Source organism: Chelonia mydas, chromosome 1 (genome assembly GCF_015237465.2).
Source record: "Chelonia mydas isolate rCheMyd1 chromosome 1, rCheMyd1.pri.v2, whole genome shotgun sequence".
In the NCBI taxonomy this organism is placed as follows: domain Eukaryota; kingdom Metazoa; phylum Chordata; order Testudines; family Cheloniidae; genus Chelonia; species Chelonia mydas.
In genome coordinates this window covers 214,613,910-214,636,272 of record NC_057849.1, presented here as the reverse complement: position 1 = coordinate 214,636,272, position 22,363 = coordinate 214,613,910, and the positions used below count along the sequence as shown (strand labels likewise).

The 22,363-nt window shown below is 50.5% G+C and overlaps 1 protein-coding gene across 8 annotated transcripts; it reads left to right on the top strand.

Annotated features, from left to right (window-relative positions):
* Nucleotides 1-3,456: 3,456 nt before the first annotated feature.
* On the top strand, nt 3,457-22,257 carry PHC1 (polyhomeotic homolog 1). Of its 8 annotated transcripts, none has more exons than XM_037912723.2 (15): nt 3,457-3,712; nt 7,779-7,938; nt 8,665-8,775; nt 10,154-10,231; nt 11,163-11,312; nt 12,369-12,524; nt 13,820-14,318; nt 14,721-15,484; nt 16,643-16,790; nt 17,030-17,238; nt 17,967-18,081; nt 18,710-18,818; nt 19,575-19,725; nt 20,307-20,538; nt 20,966-22,257. In XM_037912723.2, the coding sequence occupies exons 2-15, from the start codon at nt 7,825-7,827 to the stop codon at nt 21,118-21,120; spliced, it is 2,991 nt and encodes a 996-aa protein (XP_037768651.1). In that variant the 5' UTR covers nt 3,457-3,712; nt 7,779-7,824; the 3' UTR covers nt 21,121-22,257. The 8 variants fall into 8 exon arrangements, with proteins under 8 accessions (XP_037768651.1, XP_007055679.1, XP_037768669.1 ...); XM_007055617.4 differs by having other exon boundaries at nt 3,457-4,207; XM_043522249.1 differs by lacking the exon at nt 3,457-3,712 and adding an exon at nt 3,779-4,262.
* Nucleotides 22,258-22,363: the final 106 nt, after the last annotated feature.

Genomic DNA, 22,363 nt, shown 5'->3' with positions numbered 1-22,363 from the left:
TAGGGCTTAGTCCCTTTGAAATTATGTTTGGAAGGGCATGGCCTATGAATGGCACCCCGGTTCTGTCAGGGGAATGGGAGCTGGGTAATGTTTTTTTGTCACAGTATATGTGTTCCCTGTCTGCTGTTCTCTTGTCTCTTCACAGGTATACCAAGGATTCCCAGCCTCTCCCCTTGGACTCTCCCATCCACTCCTTACAGCCCGGTGACTCTGTGCTTGTTCGTACCTGGAAAGACGAGCCTCTCCAGGAAAAGTGGAAAGGACCCTATACCGTCCTGCTGGTCTCCCATACAGCGACAAAGATCGAGGGACACAAGAACTGGATCCATCACTCTCGTCTGAAGGCAGTACCTGCCCCCTCGTCAGCAGAACAGTGGACCGTCCAACCTGCTGACTCCTCATCTAGTGACGATCTCGGGCTAAAGCTACTGTTTAAAAGACACAAATAGTGGGCACCTTTATGCTTGCCCACCCAGGTACTGGAGACCCTGGGTTGGGAAGACTCTGGTGATAATTAATTGGGTAACATTGTTATTCTCTGTATTGGTATTTCCAAACTGTGCATATCGGGAGCATAACTCCTTTGTTTTGCTTGCGCACCATGTTGCTACTTTAACAAACCAGACTGATTGCTGGGTATGTGCTCCAACTCCACTGTCCCCCAAAATGGGAATGCCCCTTGACATGCTGCCCCTGACCCTAGCAGAATTAGCCGCCACCAGAGAGCAGGAAAGAATGGACTCGCCGTTCTGGAATAAGACCTCTTTACAGCAAGCCACCTATCAGGACCAGGAGTATTCAGTTGCAGTACTCACTGAGGGAGTATTATGTTTTACCTGAAACCAATCTGATTACTATGGGTGTCCTGTGGGAAAAAGCTCCTGTGTTATTACACAGCGGGCTGATGGGTATTGGATAAAGACCAAAAGGGGAGGACAGCAGTGTGGGTATAATGGTTCCTCCCCTTTTAGGGAAACTCTTACAAATAATCTTACCACAAAAAAAAAAAAAAGGGTTTGGAAATATAACTTGCTGTCCAGTTAATATCTCCAATGTAGCAAGCCAATGGTGGGTTTGTAGTGGTCCCTATGGCGAGTGTAATTTGAACGGCACAATTAGAAACGTCCCCACTTGTACCCAATCAGGAGGATGGGATGCCCCCTTAGGGGCATATGAACTGTTTGGAAAAACAGCTTTAACTATTCCAGGAATCCCCTTAAGAAACAGTCCTTACTGGGCCCTACAGGGTCACTATTTTCTATGTGGCCGAAAGGCTTACAAGGTGCTGCCAGCCAACTGGACAGGTAGCTGTTATATAGCTCATGGAGTTCCTCGTCTGTCAATAACTGCCACACTGCCCAAAGGAAAGATTAGAAATGCCCGAGACACCTCTGTTGAGTCACGAGAAAAGACCCTGCGGCGACTGACAACGGCATTGGAGGGCAATATGAAGAATTCCCTCATAGCCGAGAAGCTTGTAGGGTGCTCTGTACTGGGAATAGCGCCACTGTTTACCGGGCCAGCCATGGCATGCATAGGCCGCTATACTGTAAGGCTGCAAATGGTACTTGAGAAAGTTGCCTTAGAGTTAGAGGACTCGGTTAGTGATTTAGGGTCAGCAGTAAAAACATTAAATAAGAGGTACAGCAGCTCAGGACGTTTTCCCTCCAAAACAGGCTGGCTTTGGACTATCTCTTGGCATCCCAAGGAGGGGTTTGTGCCCTCGTCGGGCCCCGATGTTGTGTATATGTAAATGATAGCAGTTATGAAATCTGTGAAAAGGTGGTACAGGCTGAGGCCCATGCCTGAGCACAGGTTGCCTATACTGCCCCAGAGAGAGATTGGTTGCAAACCTTGTTTTCAGGCTGGGGTTTGTCGTCTTGCCTTGGTGGTTTATTTAGCCTGTTATTGAAACTTCTCTTTCCTGTATTGCTTGTATTACCGGTATTATGCTGTGAAGTATCATGTGCCAGGGCCCTTTTGCAAAAGTTAATAAGTCATTCTCTTCAGGGCTATCACAAAGTGCTTATGCAAAGTCCTATTGTAAAGAAATAAGTAGCCCAAGTGAGAAAACTCAGAGCCAAGGCTGTTGAGTGTTCTCAAAGGAGGGAGTTGTTGGGGACACTGGGGCATGGCCACTAGGTAATTCGAGGGGATGGAAGACCACGAGTGTCGATGAAGCCCCCTCGCACTAGGCCCAAGTGTCCTGGGCCCCCCCCAACCCCGCCTGGAGGCACTCGCAGCAGCTCTGTGTACTAGGCCCAAGTGTCCTTGGCCCCCCCCGCCTGGAGGCACTCGCAGCAGTTATGCTGAGGATCTGCAACAATATGTTGCAGAGTCAGACTGCCTGAAACTAAACAAGGCCAAACAGGGCAGATACGGAAGAAAAATGCTGAATAAAGCAGCTTTATGTATAGTTTAACAAATGATACAAAAAACAAGGGAACTAGCTGGTAACTGGATTAGCTGGCTATATGGATACCTAGGGCAGCTTGCTATTGGATAAGTATGCTGAAGAAAGGATGTATAAAAGCCTGTGTAACTTCCTGCTCTGGGTGCAGGATTTGAGATCTTATTCTCCCTGTACCTTTTTGCAGCTGCAAATAAACTTTTCTGCTTCTCCACCCCGTTGTGATTATTGGGTGAAGCACACCAGGTAGCAAACCAACCCCTGCTGTTGTTTTGCCTCTCGGCACTGGGTGCCGGCAACAAGACCACTGGGCCATGCAGTTGAGCATGGTTCCTCCAACAGTGGGTATACCTGATCCTTCAGAAGAAAGACTTAGGCCAAGATTTTCCAAAGTGGAAACCTAAAGTGAAGCTTCTAAACCCCGTATTAAGTTGCCTGATTTTCAAAGGTGCTGAGTACCCAGCAGCTGGCACCGGCCTGAGCGTTATCCTGAAAACTAGGTCACTTTTAGGATTCCTCTACCCAGGCCACAGCAGTGAAGCTCCCAGCCTGGGTCAACGGACTCCAGGGTGCAGGGCTCCGGCTCGCGCTCTCACAGTAGCTGTGTAGCCGGCGCTTTGAAGCTGTGGCTTGGGCTGCGACAAATGCCCAGTTTTGCCCAGAGAGTCGGGCTGCCCCGGGCTGGGTTTAAAAAGGGGACTGACTGTCCTGGCCAAAAGGGGGGCGTAATGGGGGGCGGGGTGCGTCGGACTCAATTTTTGAACGCGTGGGGTTGGCAATACTGGGTTGGGGGGGCAGCCCATTGTGTGTGTCAGGGAAGGGGGGATGGGCACTGAGCCCAGTCCATAGCCGGCCGCTCCAACCAACCACTCTGTCCACCCCAGCCCACAGCGCTCTGTCCACCCAGCCCCGCCCCCATCCCCCTCCACGCCCCGCCCCCAGCCGGGGCTCTCGTTTCCATGGTAACAACAAGCAGCCGGGCGGGAGGGTCACGTGTCCCGGAAGTGCCCCTTGTGGCCGGAAGTGACGACGCGAGGCACAGGCAGCCCCGGAGGCCCCACAAAAAAAAAAAAAAAAAAAAAAAAAAAAAGGGGAGGGGGGAAAATAAAAAATAAAAAAAGGGAAAACCCCCCAAACGCAGGACGCGGCGCTGGCGGGGCCGCCCGGGCCCGAGCTGCGGCACCCCCGCCCGGCAGACGGGCCGCTGGGAGCCTTCCCCGGGGGGCGGCCGCGCGGGGCTCCGCCGCCGCCCCATGAGGAGCGCGGCGCCGCGCGGAGCGGGCCGCTGGGCGGGGATCAGAGGTAACAGCCCCCCGCGGTGCCTGCCGGGCCCGGCCCCCCGCGCCTCCGGCTCTGCTGCGCCCGCCCCCTCCCCGCTTTGTGTCTCCGGCCCCCGGAGGCCCCCGACTCCTGCGAGGCCCCGGCCCCGACAGCCTCGGGAAGAGAGGCGGCGTGGGGCCGGCGGCGGGGATTTGCCCCCCGGGAGCCGGCCTGTCCCTCTTCCCCCGGCCCGCGGGGGCTCAGGCGTCCCGCTGTGTCCGCTCTCCGCCCTTGCCAGGGAAGGGCCCCACCCCGCTGCCCGGCTGTTTTCTGCCCGGCGTTGAGGTTGCGTTAAAAACAAGGGTTCACCCCCAGCCCTCCAGGACGGCCCGAAATCGCCCCCTCGCTTAGTTTCCCGGAGACGGAAGCAGTTTGGCCCTTGCCCCCATGCAGAGCCCCGCTGAGGTCATTGGGGCTGTGCCCGGGGTTAATTGGCTCACCGGTCCAGTTGCAGGCTCAGTCCTGCAAACACACAAGGTGGGTAACTTTACTCATGGGAGCGGTCCCCGCACATAAAGTGACAGACACGCAGGTAAGCTCTGGAACCGGCTTCCAAGGGCGGTGATAGAACCTCCGTCCTGGGCAGTTTGTGAGCCCAGGTCGGACAGACACCGGCCAGGCATGGTCTAGGTTTACTTGGTCCTGCCCCACTGCAGGGGCTGAACTAGATGATCTCTCAAGGTCCCTTCCAACCCTTCATTTCTGTGATTCTGTGTGTCACTGTTTGCAGGATTGGGCCCTAATTTGACCCGGCGGGTTTTAAACTTTTCTGTAAATGGAATAAATAAATAAACAAACTACACTGAAATTCTCTGGCAGAGGAAAAAAGTAACTAAACAGGGTAAAGGTGAAAAGTAAATGAGCTCTTCAAAACGGATAACGTTTTAATTAATTCGGGTGTTAGTGTGGCAAGTAAAGATATTAGGATTCAAATATATATGTATACCTTGAAGTCAATAAGAGTTGTGCATGTGATGATCTACAGGATCTGGGTTGTTGATTTTTTTAACCCAACAGTTAAAATTTCCAGTATGGGCTGCTTATCGCAGCCTCTTGTCTGCCGTGGGCCAAGTATGATCTTTACCTGTTGCTGTCCATTGCCTCTGATAACACTCTAATGTTTTAGCTTTGCTCTCCTTCTCTTAGGTAACACCAGATTCTAGTGTAAGTTTTGTTCCTGCATTGATTACTTTGATTTTAAATATTTGTGTAACCTTATTTTTCTTCTCCACTCTCTGCCTCCAGCATACTGCAATTAATTTCCCCTCACCTTAACTGCCTCTTTCTCTGCTTTGGGACTATACTGGATTGTTCTCTCTGGGTGGGCGTGGGAATGCACGGGTAGAATCAGACCTATTTAATGGTTTGCCAGAGACCTCAGATGGCTGACAATTAATGAAGATTCTCCTTTAGTTGACATGGTCCCATGCTTGTAGAGCAGTTCTTCCCTGCTGTTGCTATGATGCTCTGGATGGTCATGATGTGCAACATAGTGACATCCATGACATCCTAGATGATCACAGACTTGTGTCAAACATATATTGTATGGCAAAACTCCTATTGACTTCAGTGGGAGCAGGATTGGCCCTGTGGGATAAATTCAGACCTAGTATAAGCAGGTCAATTGCTGAGTAAGAACTGAAGGGTTTGGCCTGTAGAATTCAGAGATGCAAATGATCTATTAGACTATATTATGTGCATTTTCCCACTCTGTCCATGTGGAATTATTCCCTACAATATGCAAGCAGTGAAGTAAAACTACAGGTTTTGTTGTTCAGTAGGCCCTCTCCTGCATGCTGACAGTTCTCTGTGCTCACACGTTATCTGCCTCTCGGACTCACCGCACAGTGATCCTTGCTCCTCAGTTTTGTGCTCTCAACAGGATTTGACTGGTGAGGCCCTGTCTGCTCTGCATAGATTTTCAAAAGTGACTATTTGCTTACATGGCCCAGTACCCTAAACCAAAAATATTTCTTGCCTGATGTAATGAGCAACCAGAAGTTGGTCCAATAAAAGATGTTACCTCACCCACCTTGTCTCTCTAATATCCTGGGACCAACATGGCCACAACAACACTGCGTACAACATTGGCTAGAGAGAGAGACTTTTATGGAGCTCCCTCATCTCTGGCTGTGTCCCCTACTATCTGATTGTCATATGTGTTTCAATCACTAGAATGCTGCAGCTCTTCAGAAAGAGCTGCGCAGGTCACAGTATACGAACCACTGGTCTGGGCAACTAAATACATCACTGATGGATCTGGGATGGGTTGAATTAAATCAATGCTATTTAAATCACAGTGTTTAATCGTGATTTAAATCAGCAAGCTGGAAATTTTTATTTAAATAATTGATTTTTAATTTTGTTTTGAACTAGTACTTTCTAATTATTTTCCTAAAGAAAAGTTGATTCTCATTGGTTGGTAATCATTAAAACATTTTGATTTTTCAGTTAAATATAGCCTTTACACTTAATTTGCTATGCTTTGTTAACCAGGAGGAGACTATATCTAGACACATTTATTTAAGCTAATTTATAGCTTAAAATACACTTATTAAGATTCTTAATTTTTACCATTTTTATTATTAGACAATCATGAATGGTGCTTTTATTTACTAGATTATTAATTTTTTTACTCATAATTTGTGTCAAGCTCTTTTTAGATGGAAATTGAAATTCAGTTAAAGCACACAAAATCAGCCTAAATGCCTAAATGTTCGAATTGGATTAAAAGGTTCACTGCAGTTGCTCATTCTCTCCCTCTATCCCTTTCTTACAGGCTACAATTGCAGCCAGCAGGCAGGCAAGCTCCCCCAACACCAGCACCCCGCAGCAGACCACCACCACCCAGGCCTCAGTAAGTAACTGCCCTCTTCCCTACATGCATCCCCCCTTCCCTTCAGAACTCAGTCACCAGCAGCAGGACTGGCATAATTCTTCAGCATCTCTGGTTTCCTTCAGACATGCAGAGCCCCCATCACAAAATCTCCTCCCATTACCCAGTCAACCTATCTCCTGCTGCTGGAAGCCCTCTATGATCACTCAGGCACATCTTCCCTTTTTGTGAGAAACCCTTCTTAATCCCCTGGATGAGGGCTTTCCATTTCATCTGCCTCCTTGTTGATGGAAACCCTCTCCAATTCTTCCCATCCCCCATATTAGCATGACCTATCTTTCTGCTGTTGGAAAATCTCTCTGACCCTCAGAAGACCTCCCTTAGAAACCTTTCCTGATCCCTCTGACATGCATTCTCCATGTCACCCATTTCACTTCCTGCTGGTAATCCCTTACCACTCCATGTTCCTTACCCGATTCCCCCTGGCTGTGCATTCTCCACACAACTTTTCACCCCCACTGGCAGGTCCCAATCTAACAGTTAAATCAGAAACCATCAGGGGTTACAGCCCAGCCAGAAGTGTATGTCTGTGAGCAAGAAGGAAGAGCCAACCTGCGTGGGGGACCAAGCCAAGAAGGGAAGGGTTGCATTTGGGTGTTTTCGCAGCGGGATAATGGAACTGGGAAGAAGAATCAGCTGGGAAGGGAAGACAGATTACTAGGAGCACAATATTCTTTTCCTCAGTTCACTTATGTTTGAATGGAGATGAGGGGGTCAGGTAATTGAATAACTGTTTGAATAATATACAACTGGTATCTTCCTGCCTTTATAGGAGTTCAGAGCTTGCTATGTAACTGCCTATTACAGCAGCAGCATGGCCATAAATTGTGGAAATTTGTTCATTTCACTTAAACTAATTGTGATAATAAATGACAGTTGTGTTTAAACTGAACTGTGGGCCTAACCCCTGGGTAAATTGAGACTCTTTTCTCTCAGTGCTGCAAGGCAGAATTGAGGGGCATCAACAGAGCTGAGTGGGGTCCCAGTACTGGAATAGCAGGGGGGCTGAAGGACAGGACTGAAGGGCACTGGCAGAGCTGTGTGGGGAACTCAAGACTGGCATATTTAAGTTAAAAAGCCATCCATGATGCAATGAAATACTAGTTTGGTTCTTTTGTTAGTGTGACGTGATTTCTAATTCTCTCCATTTAGGTCTTGAATCAGTCTCCTCTGTTTGAGATCCCTGGGACCTGTCACCATGGAGACTGAAAGCGAGCAGAACTCCAACTCCACCAATGGGAGTTCAGGCTCTGGAGGAAGCACTCGCCCTCAGATATCTCAGATGTCTCTGTATGAGCGACAGGCAGTACAGGTGAGGAGCTAGCTGTGTTCTGAGTTGGATGGGTGAACAAGAGGGTGTAGTGAGAAGGGTCTTCTACATCCCTCACTTTGTATGCCCATTCACCTGGAGTGGGAGTGTGATCAGAGGGTTGGCATGTTTCAGACTTCGGCAGGGTTGCCAAGCCTGGCCAGACATTTAGTCCATGTAGTCCAGTATCCTGCTTCCATTTTTACTGGAGCAGCCATTGTTTCATTTTTAGTACAGCGTGCAGCCTCTTATTCTATTGAATCACATTATTGCACAGCTCTAATCTCAGAGCAGGCCATTGGTTCATTTAGTTCAGTGTCCCAGCTCCTTTGGCTGTGTTAGAACAGCCATTGGTCTTTTGTGTCTGGTACTCTGCCAGCACTGGGTCAGAGCACTAGTCCACCTAGTTTAGCATGCAAACTTCCAACTTCCTGGAGTTTATTATGTCTAATATATGAACTGGAGTACATCTGAAGTCCATTGAATCATGTATCTCCCTTTGGCTGTACCAGCTCAGGCCACTGATCCACCTACTCTGGTGTCCTGCGTCCTGCTCACAGAGCAAATCCTGTGGCTGATGGCCCCACTACATCCTGGGAACTTTGGATGATATTTTTTTCCTTGTAGCAGTTCTTTAGATCCTTATGTCTCTCTCTGACTGCACCCCATGGGCACATGGTGTGTGGTGGCATCTGTTTTTTTCAGAGTTGTTTTCTTCTCTTTCTCCAGGCCCTTCAGGCACTGCAGAGACAGCCCAATGCAGCCCAGTACTTCCATCAGTTCATGCTCCAGCAGCAGCTCAACAGTGCCCAGCTCCACAGTCTGGCAGCTGTCCAGCAGGTGAGTTGTCATGGGACAGAAGGAAGGAATCTGCTGATACTTAGATAGTAAACCTTTGGGAGCCAGGGCTGTCTTTTTGTTCTATTTGTACAACACCTAGCATGCTGGGGTCCTGCTCCATGACTATAGCATCTAGGCATGACAGTAATAAAAATAATTATAAACTGGGGGGCTTTGTGGAGAGATGGAATTAACTTTCAAGTAAAGAAGAGAGCTTGGATAGGTCCTCCAGGTCTCCATTGGGAACATATTGCTGGGAGTCACCTCACCAGCCCCTCATCCCCTTTAAATATGAAATAGATTATTATGGAGACAATGGATGCAGGTACATTCTGAAATGGGCTCAGAATGGGCAGTGACTTGCTGTTTTTTCTGAGCATATAGGTAGCCCTTTCAATGTGAAATTTCAGAGTCAGGTTTTCTGCCCTTTGTATTTTCTCTGTAATTTTTGCTTGGTTTCTTTTCAAACTTTGTTAATAGGAAGTGTTAGTAATCTGTCTCTGGCTAAAATTAGTCCATAACAATCCAACTTTTCTGTTGACTGATACCTTTTAAAAACCACTATCTGTCTACACACAGGTTAGTAGTGAGATGTATCTTGAGACGATCTGGTGCAACAGGGAATATATTATTTTTTTTAATGGAGGTTTATTTGTTTTGCTGTTGGACACACAATTTTCTCCATTGGTAGCTACATCTTTCAGTCAGATTGATCCTACGTTGTAAATGATTTTGTGTGTGGTGGCTGACAGACTGTTGCACTTACTGGCAGATAAATTCTTCCTCAGCTGTGGCACGTCTATGGGAATCCCTGTTTCCTACCCTCGACATAGTGGGGAGGAGTACCTGGGAAGTAGATACACACAAATCTTAGTTGTGCAACAGTTCAGGTTGCTGTCCACAAAACACATTCAACCCAAAACCACAAAGATAAAGAAATGAGAAGTGCATCACCTAATAGTACATTCCCTCTTTTCTTCTATCCCCAGACACACAATTTACCAGTATCACAATTGCCGTACGCCACAGAACCCACACACCACAACCTGAACTCTACCCTCCATAGAAGCCAGTCTCCCCATCCGCAACATATTGAACTACAACACCGAACATCCGTAGCTAATACTGGTGGGGAGAACAAGGGGGTGCAGTCGGAAGAGTGGGTTGAGGGGGCAGAGTTCAGGTCGCAGTGTGTGGTATGTGGTGCTCCAGTTCCCTGGGGTTGGGGAAGGAGTTGTCATAGTACAGAAGGGAAGGAATCTGCTGATACTTAGATTGTAAGTGTTGGGACTGGGAATTCTTTTTTGCCTAAATGTTCGAATTGGATTAAAAGGTTCACTGCAGTTGCTCATTCTCTCCCTCTATCCCTTTCTTACAGGCTACAATTGCAGCCAGCAGGCAGGCAAGCTCCCCCAACACCAGCACCCCGCAGCAGACCACCACCACCCAGGCCTCAGTAAGTAACTGCCCTCTTCCCTACATGCATCCCCCCTTCCCTTCAGAACTCAGTCACCAGCAGCACACAGCCACTGGGGATGCCAGGAAGCCACAGGTTATGGCAGGAAACTGTCAGCAGTAAGCGTTTGGGGCACTCATCATTATGTGGGGGTTAGGGAATTGGGAGAGGGGTAGTCACCTTGGTAGTGGAGGTATCCACAGCTGGAAAGGTAAAAACTGATCTCTTCTGATTGGGAGAATGGGGATAAAGTCTGTTAGGGTGAGGAAGGGATCATGCCTCATGGGTGGAGAGAAGAAGAGGAGTGATGAGCAGTAGGCAGCTGGATGAGTCCTGTTGGGGAGTAGGGGAGAGTGCTGTTTGGGCGGAGGTCAGGAACTTGTGTGGGATTGAAGAATCGGGGTTAATTGGAGGGCGAGAGAGAAAAATGGGGTGGCCAGCAGAAGGCTGGGGGAAACTAGTCAGAGGCTGGCAGTGTCTGGAGAAAGGCCTCCATTCCTTCATTAGGCTTTAGATCCTATTAGTAGCAGTGTTTGTGTCCATTATTACGAGTTTGATGGTAACTGGATGATGTGCAGTGTGTAAGTGGGTTAGTGTCCCAACACTGGCTGACTTAGGATTCCAGAGCCTCTTGGAACAAGGGCTCCTACCGTGAGCTGCTGAGGCTATACTGCGATGGGGACCAGAAACAATTGCTTGCCCCACCCAAGATACTGCTGCTGGAAAGGTAGGGGATAATGGTGCCAAAAGTCAATCTCTGTCATTCTCTCCCTGATCTGTCTAGTTCTGTTTTTTGGAAACAGGGAAAGGCTGGGCCTTAAAATGCCAGTTCCTGCTGTTCCCCCTGCGTGTGTAGAGGGGAGGGGGCTGGGCCTCATCTCTTTTATCCCCATCTCTTCCTGTGTGATTTGGGGCTTTTCTCTGTTTTAAGATCAATCTGGCCACTACATCGGCCGCCCAGCTAATCAGCCGCTCACAGAGCGTGAGCTCTCCCAGCGCCACCACGCTTACTCAGTCTGTGCTCCTGGGGAACACCACCTCGCCGCCTCTCAATCAATCACAGGCCCAGATGTATCTCCGGGTAAGAGACATGTGCACACAACATGCCCACACCTGCCTTTTGCTCAGTCCAGTGCTCTGTCATATGGCCACCAGAATAAATCCCTGACTCTGGACCCAGTCTCAGGCTCTGATATAGCAGGACAGGGAATGGGTTTGATATATTTTAAGCTTCAGGTTGGAAGGGCCTAGTTTCTGGAACCACCACAGGTTTGATTCTGAGCAGAGTTGACTCAGCGTTCCAAGGTAGATGTACTGAGTTCAGTATGCTCTACTGTGTAGGGAGTGCTAATGGATGAAACCTTTAGGAACCAAGCTGTCTGTGCTTTGCATGGATGTTGAAGATCCCATGGCACTTCTCATTAGAATAGGGTACATATGTGAAACATAGATCCCCTCCTCTCAGCAAATCCCAGGTTCAGACATATAGATCACAAAAATAAATTTCTTCCTCTCTACCAATTCTGGAACAAATATTTATCTGACAAATTAATCTCTTCAGCCACTGCCCGGCTCAGGTTCATAATTCAGAATTAATGTCTGCCTCTCTTTCAATTCTGGGTGCAGAGATGAGTCTGAAAAAATGTCCTCTAAACCAGTCCTGGGTGAGGCTATACATCAAAAATTAAACTCCCTTTTTAGGTACTCTGGGGTTCAGTTATATATCTGAAAAATAATTCTCCCTCCTCTCCACCAGTGATGGACTCAGGTTATAATTCTCGTCTTTTCAATCACTCCTGGATGTACATCTCAAATAGATATCTGCCTCTCAACCAGTCCCAGACATACATGTAAAAATGAAATTCTGGTCTCTTAGCCAATCCTGGACAGCCCTTTGGTAATCAGTCCAGCTGTGTGTGTGATGGAAGAGAGCTCCATAAGGAAGCAGTTTCTGGTTTCCAGGTTCCAAGGGCTGCAGTCTGGATCACAGGGTTGGGAGGGTGGGTGATTTTGCAGTGTGTGACACCCCAGGCCAGTGTTGCTTTGTAATTTGTTTGCTTGTGGTTCGCTTTCTTTCTTTCTCTCTCTCTCCCCCTCCACTCCTTCCTCCTCCACATCACCCAACCCACCCCCACAGCCGCAGCTGGGGAACCTGTTGCAGGTGAACCGGACCTTGGGCCGCAATGTGCCTCTTACTTCCCAGCTCATCCTGATGCCTAACGGGGCCGTGGCTGCTGTCCAGCAGGAGGTGCCACCCGCTCAGTCTCCCGGGGTCCACACAGATACAGACCAGGTCAGTGATGCCCCCCTCCTGGGGTTTGCACTCCCAACTCTTCCCACACACGCACACTCACCCCACTCTCGGATCTCTCTCTCCAGTTCAAGCTCTCCCTTTGTAGAAGGCTAACTCTGCTCTGCCTGCCTTTCTGTATCCTTGGGCCCCCTGTGGACAGTGGGGTCCGCAGGCTCCATTCTCTCTTCAGCGCGTTATTGTGCTGGCTTGTCACTTCCAGAGAGCAGGTTCACTTCCTGTCTAGTTTTCTGGGTGACCCACTAGTTAGGTCATTTCCATCTTCATGATTGTTTGTTTGGTTACCTTGAGTGAAACAAATTGGTGGATTCATAGTCCGGTTCCTAGTGAGGCAGGTGCTCCACAAGAAAGAGCCCTTGCCAGTATTAATACTGATTGGTCCTGTTCCCTGGCCATCTTAAAGAGGCCAAGGATTGACTAGGCCACAGAGACTGGGCTTTCCCTTAAAAGGTTTCCTTCAGGTCAAGGAGCATGGATGCTCCCCATCAGTTGTCTTGCCCCATCTGACCATTCTTGGTATTTCCAGAGGCCTTTTTTTGATCCCCTGAGCTCCTGCCCCACTGCAGCTGCTTCACATCTGTCTTGTCTGCTGTTTCTTTGGAGTAAAGCCAACCGCGATCACACTTGCAGATAACATTGCAATTGGAGGGGGAGTGAGCACAAAGGATGGCAGCACCAAAGTGCAAAGAGAACTGGAGAGCTCAGAGTGGGCTGCAAGCAATGAGAGGAGATTTGGGCCTCCTGGGTGGAGTGCCCTGTGCCCAGGGAAAGGAGATAGGCAGCCCAAAAGTAAAAAGAGATTTACTGAGCTGGAAAGGGGATCCCAAGGTGCTATAGACAATGCTGAGGTGGATCCCAACAGCTCAAAGGCCAGGCAGACACATATGGAGGCCGTCCCATGCTGCTCATGCAGTCTGTGCTGTTAGAACCTGCTATTCTGAGAGAATGGTGCTATTTTCAAGTTCCGTTCAGAAAGTGCCATGAAATCTTTAACTTCCACCAGAGCTGGGGCAGAAGGGTGTTCAGGTTAATGTCTTCTACGAAGAGATGACCCCTCTAATAGTGCAGCACCTTCAGTATTTCTCTGAAGTATGGGCCAAATCTGAGTGCAAGAGGCTAGAGCCCATGGACGGACTGACTGACTTTGCCAGTGGAGCCAAAATGGACCTTTTATGGTGTTTCCAGGTTCCCTGCCTCTCTCTCAAACTACGGGGAAATACATGAGCATCATTGTAACCTAAACAAATGCGTTGTCTTGTATGTGTGTGTGTTTCTAGGTGCAGAACTTGGCTGTGAGGAGCCAGCAGACCTCAGTCGTTAATGCCCAGCTGCAGAGCTCTGCTCAGAAAGCAGCCCTTCCAGGAAACTCCCAGGCTTCGGGCCTATCACAGGCCACAAATGCCAGCCAGACCTTGGCAGTGGCTCAGGCCTCTTCTGGCAACACAGGCCAGTCCCTGAATCTGAGCCAAGGGGCAACAGGCAGTAATGGTGTCTCTGGGGGTGTGGTGGCAGGTGGTGGGAGCCAGGCCACCACAGGGGCGGGCCAGGCAGCCTCGTCTGGCCTTGGGGGCAGCTGCCAGAGGAAAGGCACTGGGGTGGTGCAGCCGTTACCAGTAGCAGCTGCCCAGGCAGTGACAGTGAGCCAGGGGAGCCAGACAGAGACAGAGAATGCAGCGGCAACAAAGAAGTCTGAAGCAGACGGTGGGCAGCAAACCGTTGGCATGAACCTGACTAGGACAGCTACGCCAGCGCCCAGCCAGACCTTGATCAGTTCAGGTAGGTGATGATCCAGCTTTTACCTCCGCTTCCTCCGTTTCTCCCTTGCTCTTGCTGTTTAGCTCCCTGACTCAGCTCTGTGGCAAGGGCTGACCCTTGAAAGCCCAGCAGTGGGAACTTCCCACACGTACCTCCCCTCCAGCATGCTCCCACCAAAGAGGTCCCTCCCCAGCCAGACTGAGAGGGGAAGTCTCTCTCGGCCTCTTTAGTCCTTGGCTTCCCTGCTGAAACTACCAAAGGTGGGGCTAGTTGTGGTGGTCACTTGTAGAGAGATGGGTTGAAACCAGTGCCCCAGAGGTGAAAGGGTCTGTATCCCACATTTCCCACTACCTTCATCTCTGCTGCCTCTTTGCTGTTAATGCTGTGCACTTTCCTTTTCTTCTCCCCTTCTCTTGTCTCTAGCCACGTACACACAGATCCAGCCCCACTCACTGATCCAGCAACAGCAGCAGATTCACCTGCAGAAGCAGGTGGTGATCCAGCAGCAAATTGCCATTCATCACCAGCAGCAGTTCCAGCACCGCCAGTCCCAGCTCCTCCACACCGCCACCCACCTCCAGCTGGCCCAGCAGCAGCAACAGCAAGCTTCACCTCTGACCCAGCAGCAGCAAGCTCCGCCTCCCCAGCAGCAGCCTTCGCCTCCACAAAATCAGCAGCAAGCTCAGACCCTTGTGGTCCAACCCATGCTGCAGTCACAGCCCCAGCCCATACAGCTCCAGCCAGACAGCCCCTGCCAGCCAGCCACCAAGTCACCTGTACCCATTCAGTCCAAGCCACCTTCAGCCCCCATCAAACCACCACAGCTTGGGGCTGCCAAAGTGTCAGCAGCGCAGCAGCCCCCACCACACATCCCAGTGCAGGTGGTGGGGAGCCGGCAGCAGGGCTCAGCCCAAGCCCAGGCACTGGGCTTGGCTCAGATTACTCCTACAGCGTCGGCCCCCCGGGGCATGCCAGCAGTGGTCCAGCCCGTCTCCCAAGCCCATGCCACTTCCCCATCATCCCAAGCTCCTTCTGCCACAGCTTCCCCCCAGGAAGCCCCTCCCCTCACAACTGGAGTCAACTTGGCACAAGTTCAAGGCACGGCCCATGTGGTGAAGAGCACGGCCTCGTCCCCAGTCATGGCTCAGGTGCCTGCAGCATTCTACATGCAGCCTGTCCAATTACCCGTAAGTGATGCCAGTGGGAAAGGGAATAGGATAGGGGTTCTTCACATTCACTTCTAGGGTACCAGTTTCAATCCGGCTCCATGCCAGTGAGATGAGATGGGGAATGGGAAATGAAGCTTTTCCCCTCTTGGGCACTGATTCTAATCCAGCCGAGGAGTTAGTGACCAATAGTCATTCTCTCTGATATGGCGATTCAGTAGCCTTCATGAAATGAGTTGGAGCCTAGTCCTCCCCAAAACGGGGCAGGTATCTGTCACAGATAGCATTAACTGGCCTCCTTGTTGTCAGTCTTGGCAGAGGGATCAGGGGCAGAATGAGCCACAGAGCCTGAGCTCCCCTCTTCCCATTAGATGTGGGCCTTTCCAAGTCAGAGACCCTTTGTTGTGTTGTATCAGCCTCTAAGATCAGGCCAGCTGTAGGCCTTTTAGGATCCCCTGGTGGCAGGGGACTTCCTGTTTTCCAGTGGCCCCTCAAAGAAAGCAGTGGGGGTAGCTTTCACTATCTTCATAAAGCTGCATGGGTCCCTGTCTCAGTATTCACAGGGACTTCATTTGGGGATCTTGCTGTGCGCCCTATTGCAGCCCCGTTGATTTTCTGTGGGTTTCACTAGGGTAGCTAAAGGTGGAATTTGGCTCTGTTGTTTCTAAACTCTGCTGTCAAGACAGTGAGCTTCTGTGACAGCTCCAGATTCTGCAGCTCTCTGTTCCCATCCAAGACCACCACCGTATCAATCCCTGTTCACTTGTGGGAGCAGACTCTGGCCAGTGACCAACCTATCTGGAAACTGGCAGATGGCTGCCATTCCACCTCCTTCTCATGGGGCCCATCACCACAGACTGGGACATTGTGAGTCACTGTGTCATGGCACTGCTAAATCAGTGTGGTTGGCGTAGGAGGAAGAGATATAGAGCACCAAGATGGTGATGTCAATGGAGATGTCAGTGTTGTGAAGTTATTGTTCCCTAATAGGAATGCATGGCAGTCTAGATCCATGGTGGTGGGGAACATGAGGGGTTGACCATGGGAAGGAACCAGGCTGGAGCTGGAGGTTTGAGGAGGTGCTGGCTATTTCCCTTCTGACCTTTCGTATGTGTTCTGCTTTTCCCTGCACTTTGGGTTCCACTTCTCCCCTTACACGTTCCTGGTCCTCCCACACAGGGAAAGCCACAGACCTTGGCAGTGAAGCGCAAAGCAGAGTCCGAGGAGGAGAAGGAGGAGTTGCCCAGTGCCACTACACTCCTGCCCGCCAAGTCGTCTCCTGTGGCAGAGAGTCCCAAAACCATGGAGGAGAAGAGTGGCTTTGGAGGTGAGTGGGTAGAGAAGGGCTCTGATTGCTCGGTCTGTGGCCTGATGATGTAAAGCAGAGGGGCATGGTGATGGACAGGACACCAGGCTAGATGGGCCAGTGATATGAAGTTGGATGGTGGACTGGATGGGCCAAAGGTGTGGACTGCTATAATATAGCGGGCAGGATGGACTAGATGGGCCAGTGGTCAGATCAGTTGTGGTGAGTCCTTTCTTCCTTATGAGCTTTTATTCTTCCAGAGAAATCTGAGCCTGTCCTCGGCACAACTCCAAATGCCCCCACAAGTGAAGCAGCGTCCGTCACCACCACATCTTCCCCTGCCCCTACCCTGGCAATGGTGACACGACAGACTGGAGACTCCAAACCCCCACAGGCCATCGTCAAGCCCCAGATCCTAACGCACATCATCGAGGGCTTTGTCATCCAGGAAGGGGCAGAGCCATTCCCGGTAAGAGCCGGGGTCCACAGGGGAAGGAGTCAGAGCTGCCCTGGGGAGAAGCTGCTTTTTGTGGGACTGGTATTCTTCCATCACTGGAGAAGTTTTTCCCCACCCATCTCTCCCCTGACCCCCAGGTGCAGTGACAAAAGAGGGGAAGGGAGGGATTTGTGCTGTAATTACCAGGGAAAGAGGCAGAGGGATTAAAGGCGAGTAGATAGGTGGGAGGATGGAAGGCAAAGTCGGGCTGGTTGATTTCTCCAAAGGTCTCTGACACAACGAATGGGACAGGGAATGTCAGCGGGTTCTTCTCTTTAGACTGACACATAATACAGGGAAAAGGGGGCACTGCTGCTCATAAAGAGCTGTAAATTTAAACCAGATAAGGGAAATACTGCTTCATGTAGTGTGTCACTGTCCTTTGGAACTCGCTGCTGCAGGATCATAGAATCATAGGACTGGAAGAGACCTCTAGAGGTCAGGATATTCAAGGCGAGTGGCTTAGCAAGATTAAAGATCAAGAAGAGCATCTACAGTGATGGTGCCAGGATACAAATAAACAGTATGACTGGCTTCTGAGCAAGCACTGGACACCAGCTGGCTGGGTCAGGAAGGAATGACCACGATGTGGTTCAAGGTCTCCCCTTCTCAGTGAGCTCTGAGAAGGATTGGGGCTGGGATCCCTGCTGGGGGCAAGGAGCCTCACTCCCTGACTCAGTTCACTTCTCCACCCTTTGCAGGTTGGCTGCTCTCAGCTGCTGAAAGAGTCTGAGAAGCCACTCCAGGGAGGGGCTCCCTCCGGGCAGAGTGAGAACCAGTCCAGCAACTCCCCAGGAGGAGATAGTGCAACCTTGGGTGAGTCCCAGCTCCAGGGAGCCTAGCTTGTGTCAGGAAAACAGCTTTTCGGCCTTCTCTTGTTTCCTCTTCCCATACTTCACAGTTGGTGGTGCGTGCTGCTCTCTCCTTTCTCGAGGGACTAGGAGCATGATGCTCAAACTCAGAGATCTAGGGTCTTCATTTCTTGGGTTTTGAGGGAGGGAGGGAGGGAAGAGTCCTTACACACTAACTAGAGATCCCTGATCAGCACTAACTTGGGCAGTCTGGATCCTCTCTGTTGGAAGCCTGGAGGTTCCAATGCAGTGCAGAGCCAATAGGGAGGGGTGAATTGAGGGGATTCCTGCCTTTGTGTGGAGGATAGGGGTGTCCATGCGTGGCAAGAGGGGAGACTCTAAGAGGCATTAGGAGAGGAATGAACCTCTCTGTTTTGCTTGTGTCTTTGTCCAATCCTTGTCGTCAATATCTCAGTCAGTGGGGTTTCCATCCCATCCCTCAGGGAGGCTCTTCCACAGCCTAATAGCTCAGTAGACTCTCCCAAGAAAAATGGCTGAGATTGCTGAGTGACTCTCTTGTTTCTGGTGGTAATTGGGGGCAGGGGGGTTGTGTTATTTTTTTTCTTTGGTTGTAACAAAGGATCTCGCTCTAGAGCTGGACAAGAAGACAAACCTGCTGAAGTGCGAGTACTGTGGGAAATATGCCCCAGCCAATCAGTTCCGGGGCTCCAAGAGGTTTTGCTCCATGACCTGTGCTAAAAGGTAACACCAGGCTTTATCCCCCTCCTCTCTGACTATACTTCCCCCACAGCTGGGTATGTTCCCTTCCCCAAGTTACATACAGTGCGCATTCCATCTGGACCTCCATGCAAGAACTACATTGGCCAAGCTCGGAGCTCTGTGTGCAGAGAGCCTGCTGGATTGGACCTATAACTTGGCTAGTCACTGCTGAGCATCTGTCCACCATTAATCCTTTGGGGTGGTGGGTCAGGGTGTTGCACCTAAAGTGCTCTTGACTCCCCCAGGAAGTGGGGTGAGGGAATTGTTCCTACACTCTGAAAGAATCCTTTCCCCCCAGCAATGGTCAAGTCCACAGCTAGTTAGCAAAGGCCTCTTAATAGCACTCTGCTGGCTTGTGTTAGCCCTATGGGGCCTGGAACACCCAGATCTGGAATGTGTGTGTTTGGGGGTGGGCCGTGAGGGGAGGGAAATGTGGGAGAATCACGCCAGGAGTTGCTGCCCCGAGAGGACACAACCCAGAACATCTTGCTTTCTCCCTCTGGAGGGAGGGGTCTGGTTGGTCCATCAGCTGCTGAGTTAGTGCAGGATGCTGTGGTCTGAAAATGTTGCTTGTGCCAAAGGTCAGCACTGCTTCCTTTCAGGAGGAGGGCTGGAAGAGGGGGAACAGATCTTGAAATCCGATGGCAAAAAGGAGTCAGTCACCTTCTGTCCCCATCCAGGGGAGGGAGTAGGAGATGAGCAGTTTCCTCACTGCTTGTCTGCTCTTCTTTGTCTCAGGTACAACGTGAGCTGCAGCCATCAGTTTCGGCTGCAGAGGAAGAAGATGAAGGAGTTCCAGGAAGCTAACTATGTCCGTGTGCGTCGGCGTGGACCACGGCGCAGCAGCTCCGAGATTGCCCGAGCCAAGATCCAGGGCAAGCGCCATCGGGTGAGTACACAGCCCCATTTGCCCTTGTCCTGCCAGACCTCGAGCCTGGCACGATGGAGCATTACCTTACTGGAGGTGTTGTCTTTTGTACCCTGGACATACTCAGTCCCCATCACAGTACTATAGTTGTCTCTGCTGCTGCAAGTGCTGGCCCCTCAAGCCCTGGATGTACTCCTTTGGTTGGGACTAAATCCAAAGTCCTGGCTACTTGTGGGGCTTACGCCAAGATCCGCTGGCACTTTGGCTAAGAATCGGGTGTTCTGTCCTAACTCATTCTGCCTCTCTAAGTCACTCCCTCCTCAGAGTTTGAGTACTTCTCTCCCATGACAGTGGTGTGATGTGTGGCACTGCCTGTTTGAACAGTTGTTGCATTTCACCCCAGAAGTGGCTGCATTGGGATGAGTTATCCCTGCTTACACAGTGTGTGGAGAATGCACTGCAGGAGAGAAACTGCTACCAAGACCCACTGGGGCTGCTCATTCTGTCCAGTTTCTCAGATTTCTCCAGGCTGCTCTTGATGTTAATAGGTTTCTTTTAACCATCTTTCTTTTTCTCCTCCCCCACTTCCCTGGTGCCTGTAGGGGCAGGAAGACTCCAGTCGAGGCTCCGACAACTCTAGCTATGATGAGGCTCTGTCCCCCACGTCCCCAGGGCCCTTGTCAGTGAGGGTTAGTCATGGAGAGCGAGACCTGACCAGCTCCAACATGGCCCCACCTACTCCAGACCTACATGGCATCAACCCAGACTTCCTGTCCAGCAACCCCAGCCGCTGGAGTGTAGAGGAGGTGTATGAGTTCATCGCATCCCTGCAAGGTGAGGCCAAACTCTTGCCCTGTCCTGTCCCCTCCCCTACATGTGTGACCCAATAGAGCACGAAGGGCTAACAGCATGTCTGACAGCCAGGGGTGCAGGGTGCCCAGCATGGAGCTTGGGATGTGGGGAGCTGGGTAATCATTTCCTCATTCTTCTTGCTTCACTCCTGGGGCTTCTGATTGAAGGAGACTCTGAGGCAGTGCAGTCAGATCCTTTGTACTCCCCAGCCTACCAGGAGAGCAGGGGCCAGGGCAGATGAGTGGGGCAGATTCTTAGAAACACCCCCTCCCCCCTTTCTTGCTCACCAGGATGGCCTGGGAGACTGGAAGCAGGAGTCCATTTTTAATGGAGTGGGAGTGTGTGGGTCAGAGACCTGTCTCACTTGGCCTTCTCTCTTGGTGTCCTGTCCTCCCCCCCGCCCCGGCAGGCTGCCAGGAGATCGCAGAGGAGTTCCGCTCACAGGAGATTGATGGCCAGGCCCTGCTGCTGCTTAAGGAGGAGCACCTCATGAGCGCCATGAACATCAAGCTGGGACCTGCCCTCAAGATCTGCGCCAAGATCAACATCCTCAAGGAGACCTAATGGCCTTGGTGCCAGAGGTCTCCCTTTCCCCCAACCCCAGTGGAACCGCCTGCCTCGGGAGCACGTGGCTGGGGAAATGGGACCATTTCCTATGATCTTGCATAACAAAGAAAAAAAATGAGAAAGGAAGTTTAAATGAGTGAAACTATCACTTGGCAGCCTGTGTCTTGGTCTCTTAACGGTGCTACAAGGGGGAGGAAAACTCCCACCTGGGGCCTTGAAACTTTTCTTCCCTTCATGAAGTGCATCTCACTTTCTTTTAAATCCTTCCCCCCCCCATGGAGAACCAGAAAGTGAAACTCCTAGAAAGGGGGAAAAAAGGACATCCTTCCACCTCAAAGGCTTCTGGAAGTAACCAGTTTTTGGGGGGGGGGGGGGAGAGGAAGGAGAGCTGAGCTGGCCCCTTCCTGCCACAGTGGGGCTGCTAGATCCTCAGTTATTTCTTTTGAATTTTTCACCATACCGGGATGTGATGCATGGAGTGGAACCTACCCAGTGCAGCTGCCTTGCCTATCTGTGGGGGAGGAAAGCTAGTGAATTCCAGATGTTAGGAGAGGTTGACAGGTAAGAATTAGCACTTAAAGTGCCACCTCCCATTCCACTTTCTTAAAGCCTCTAAGACTATGGTTCTGAGTTGGGTTTAATAGCCATCATGGCATATGTACCAAACCCTGGAGGCCCAGGGCAAAAGCAGTTGCTTTGCTTTACTGTCTCCTTTTAGCGGTGCAGCTTGAAGGCTGTAAATGTTGTAGTAGCTGCTCACTCCAGATTCACCCCTATTGGGCCAGTAGAAGGGGGTCTAATTAGAGCACTTCTGCCAAGGAGTTTGGAGAACAAGGGGGAGCATTCATTTTGGGAGCCCTGCAGCATCAGGGGTTTGTCTCTCTCCCCAAGACTGGGACGTTACTTATGGATCCAAAGCAGGAGTTTGAGTGCTAAGGCTCCAACCTGTTCTATGGGACTTTTCATTTTAGTGTTCTTTCAGTTTGTATTATTTTGTATCTCTTCTCCACTCTCCTCAGGAGAGTGTACGGGACAAAGTTTCAGTGGGCAGGACTGTACCCATCTGCCTCGGGTCTCTTATTTTTCGTTGTAAAACAAATATTTCTTTTCCTCATAAAAAGAATGCTTCAAAAACTGCTTAATTCTGCATCTTAATGACATATGTAAACAGACCTGAGCAAAACCTAAGCTTTTTTCCCCTTTTAATTCTACACTTACTGCCCTCCTCTACACAAAAAGT

Excerpts from the sequence above, each read along its gene's own strand:
- PHC1 (XM_037912723.2), top strand. The coding sequence starts at position 7,825 with ATGGAGACTGAAAGCGAGCAGAACTCCAACTCCACCAATGGGAGTTCA. Across the intron at positions 17,239-17,966 it reads AAGGGGCAGAGCCATTCCCG|GTTGGCTGCTCTCAGCTGCT; the intron begins GTAAGAGCCGGG and ends CACCCTTTGCAG. Across the intron at positions 20,539-20,965 it reads GTTCATCGCATCCCTGCAAG|GCTGCCAGGAGATCGCAGAG; the intron begins GTGAGGCCAAAC and ends CCGCCCCGGCAG.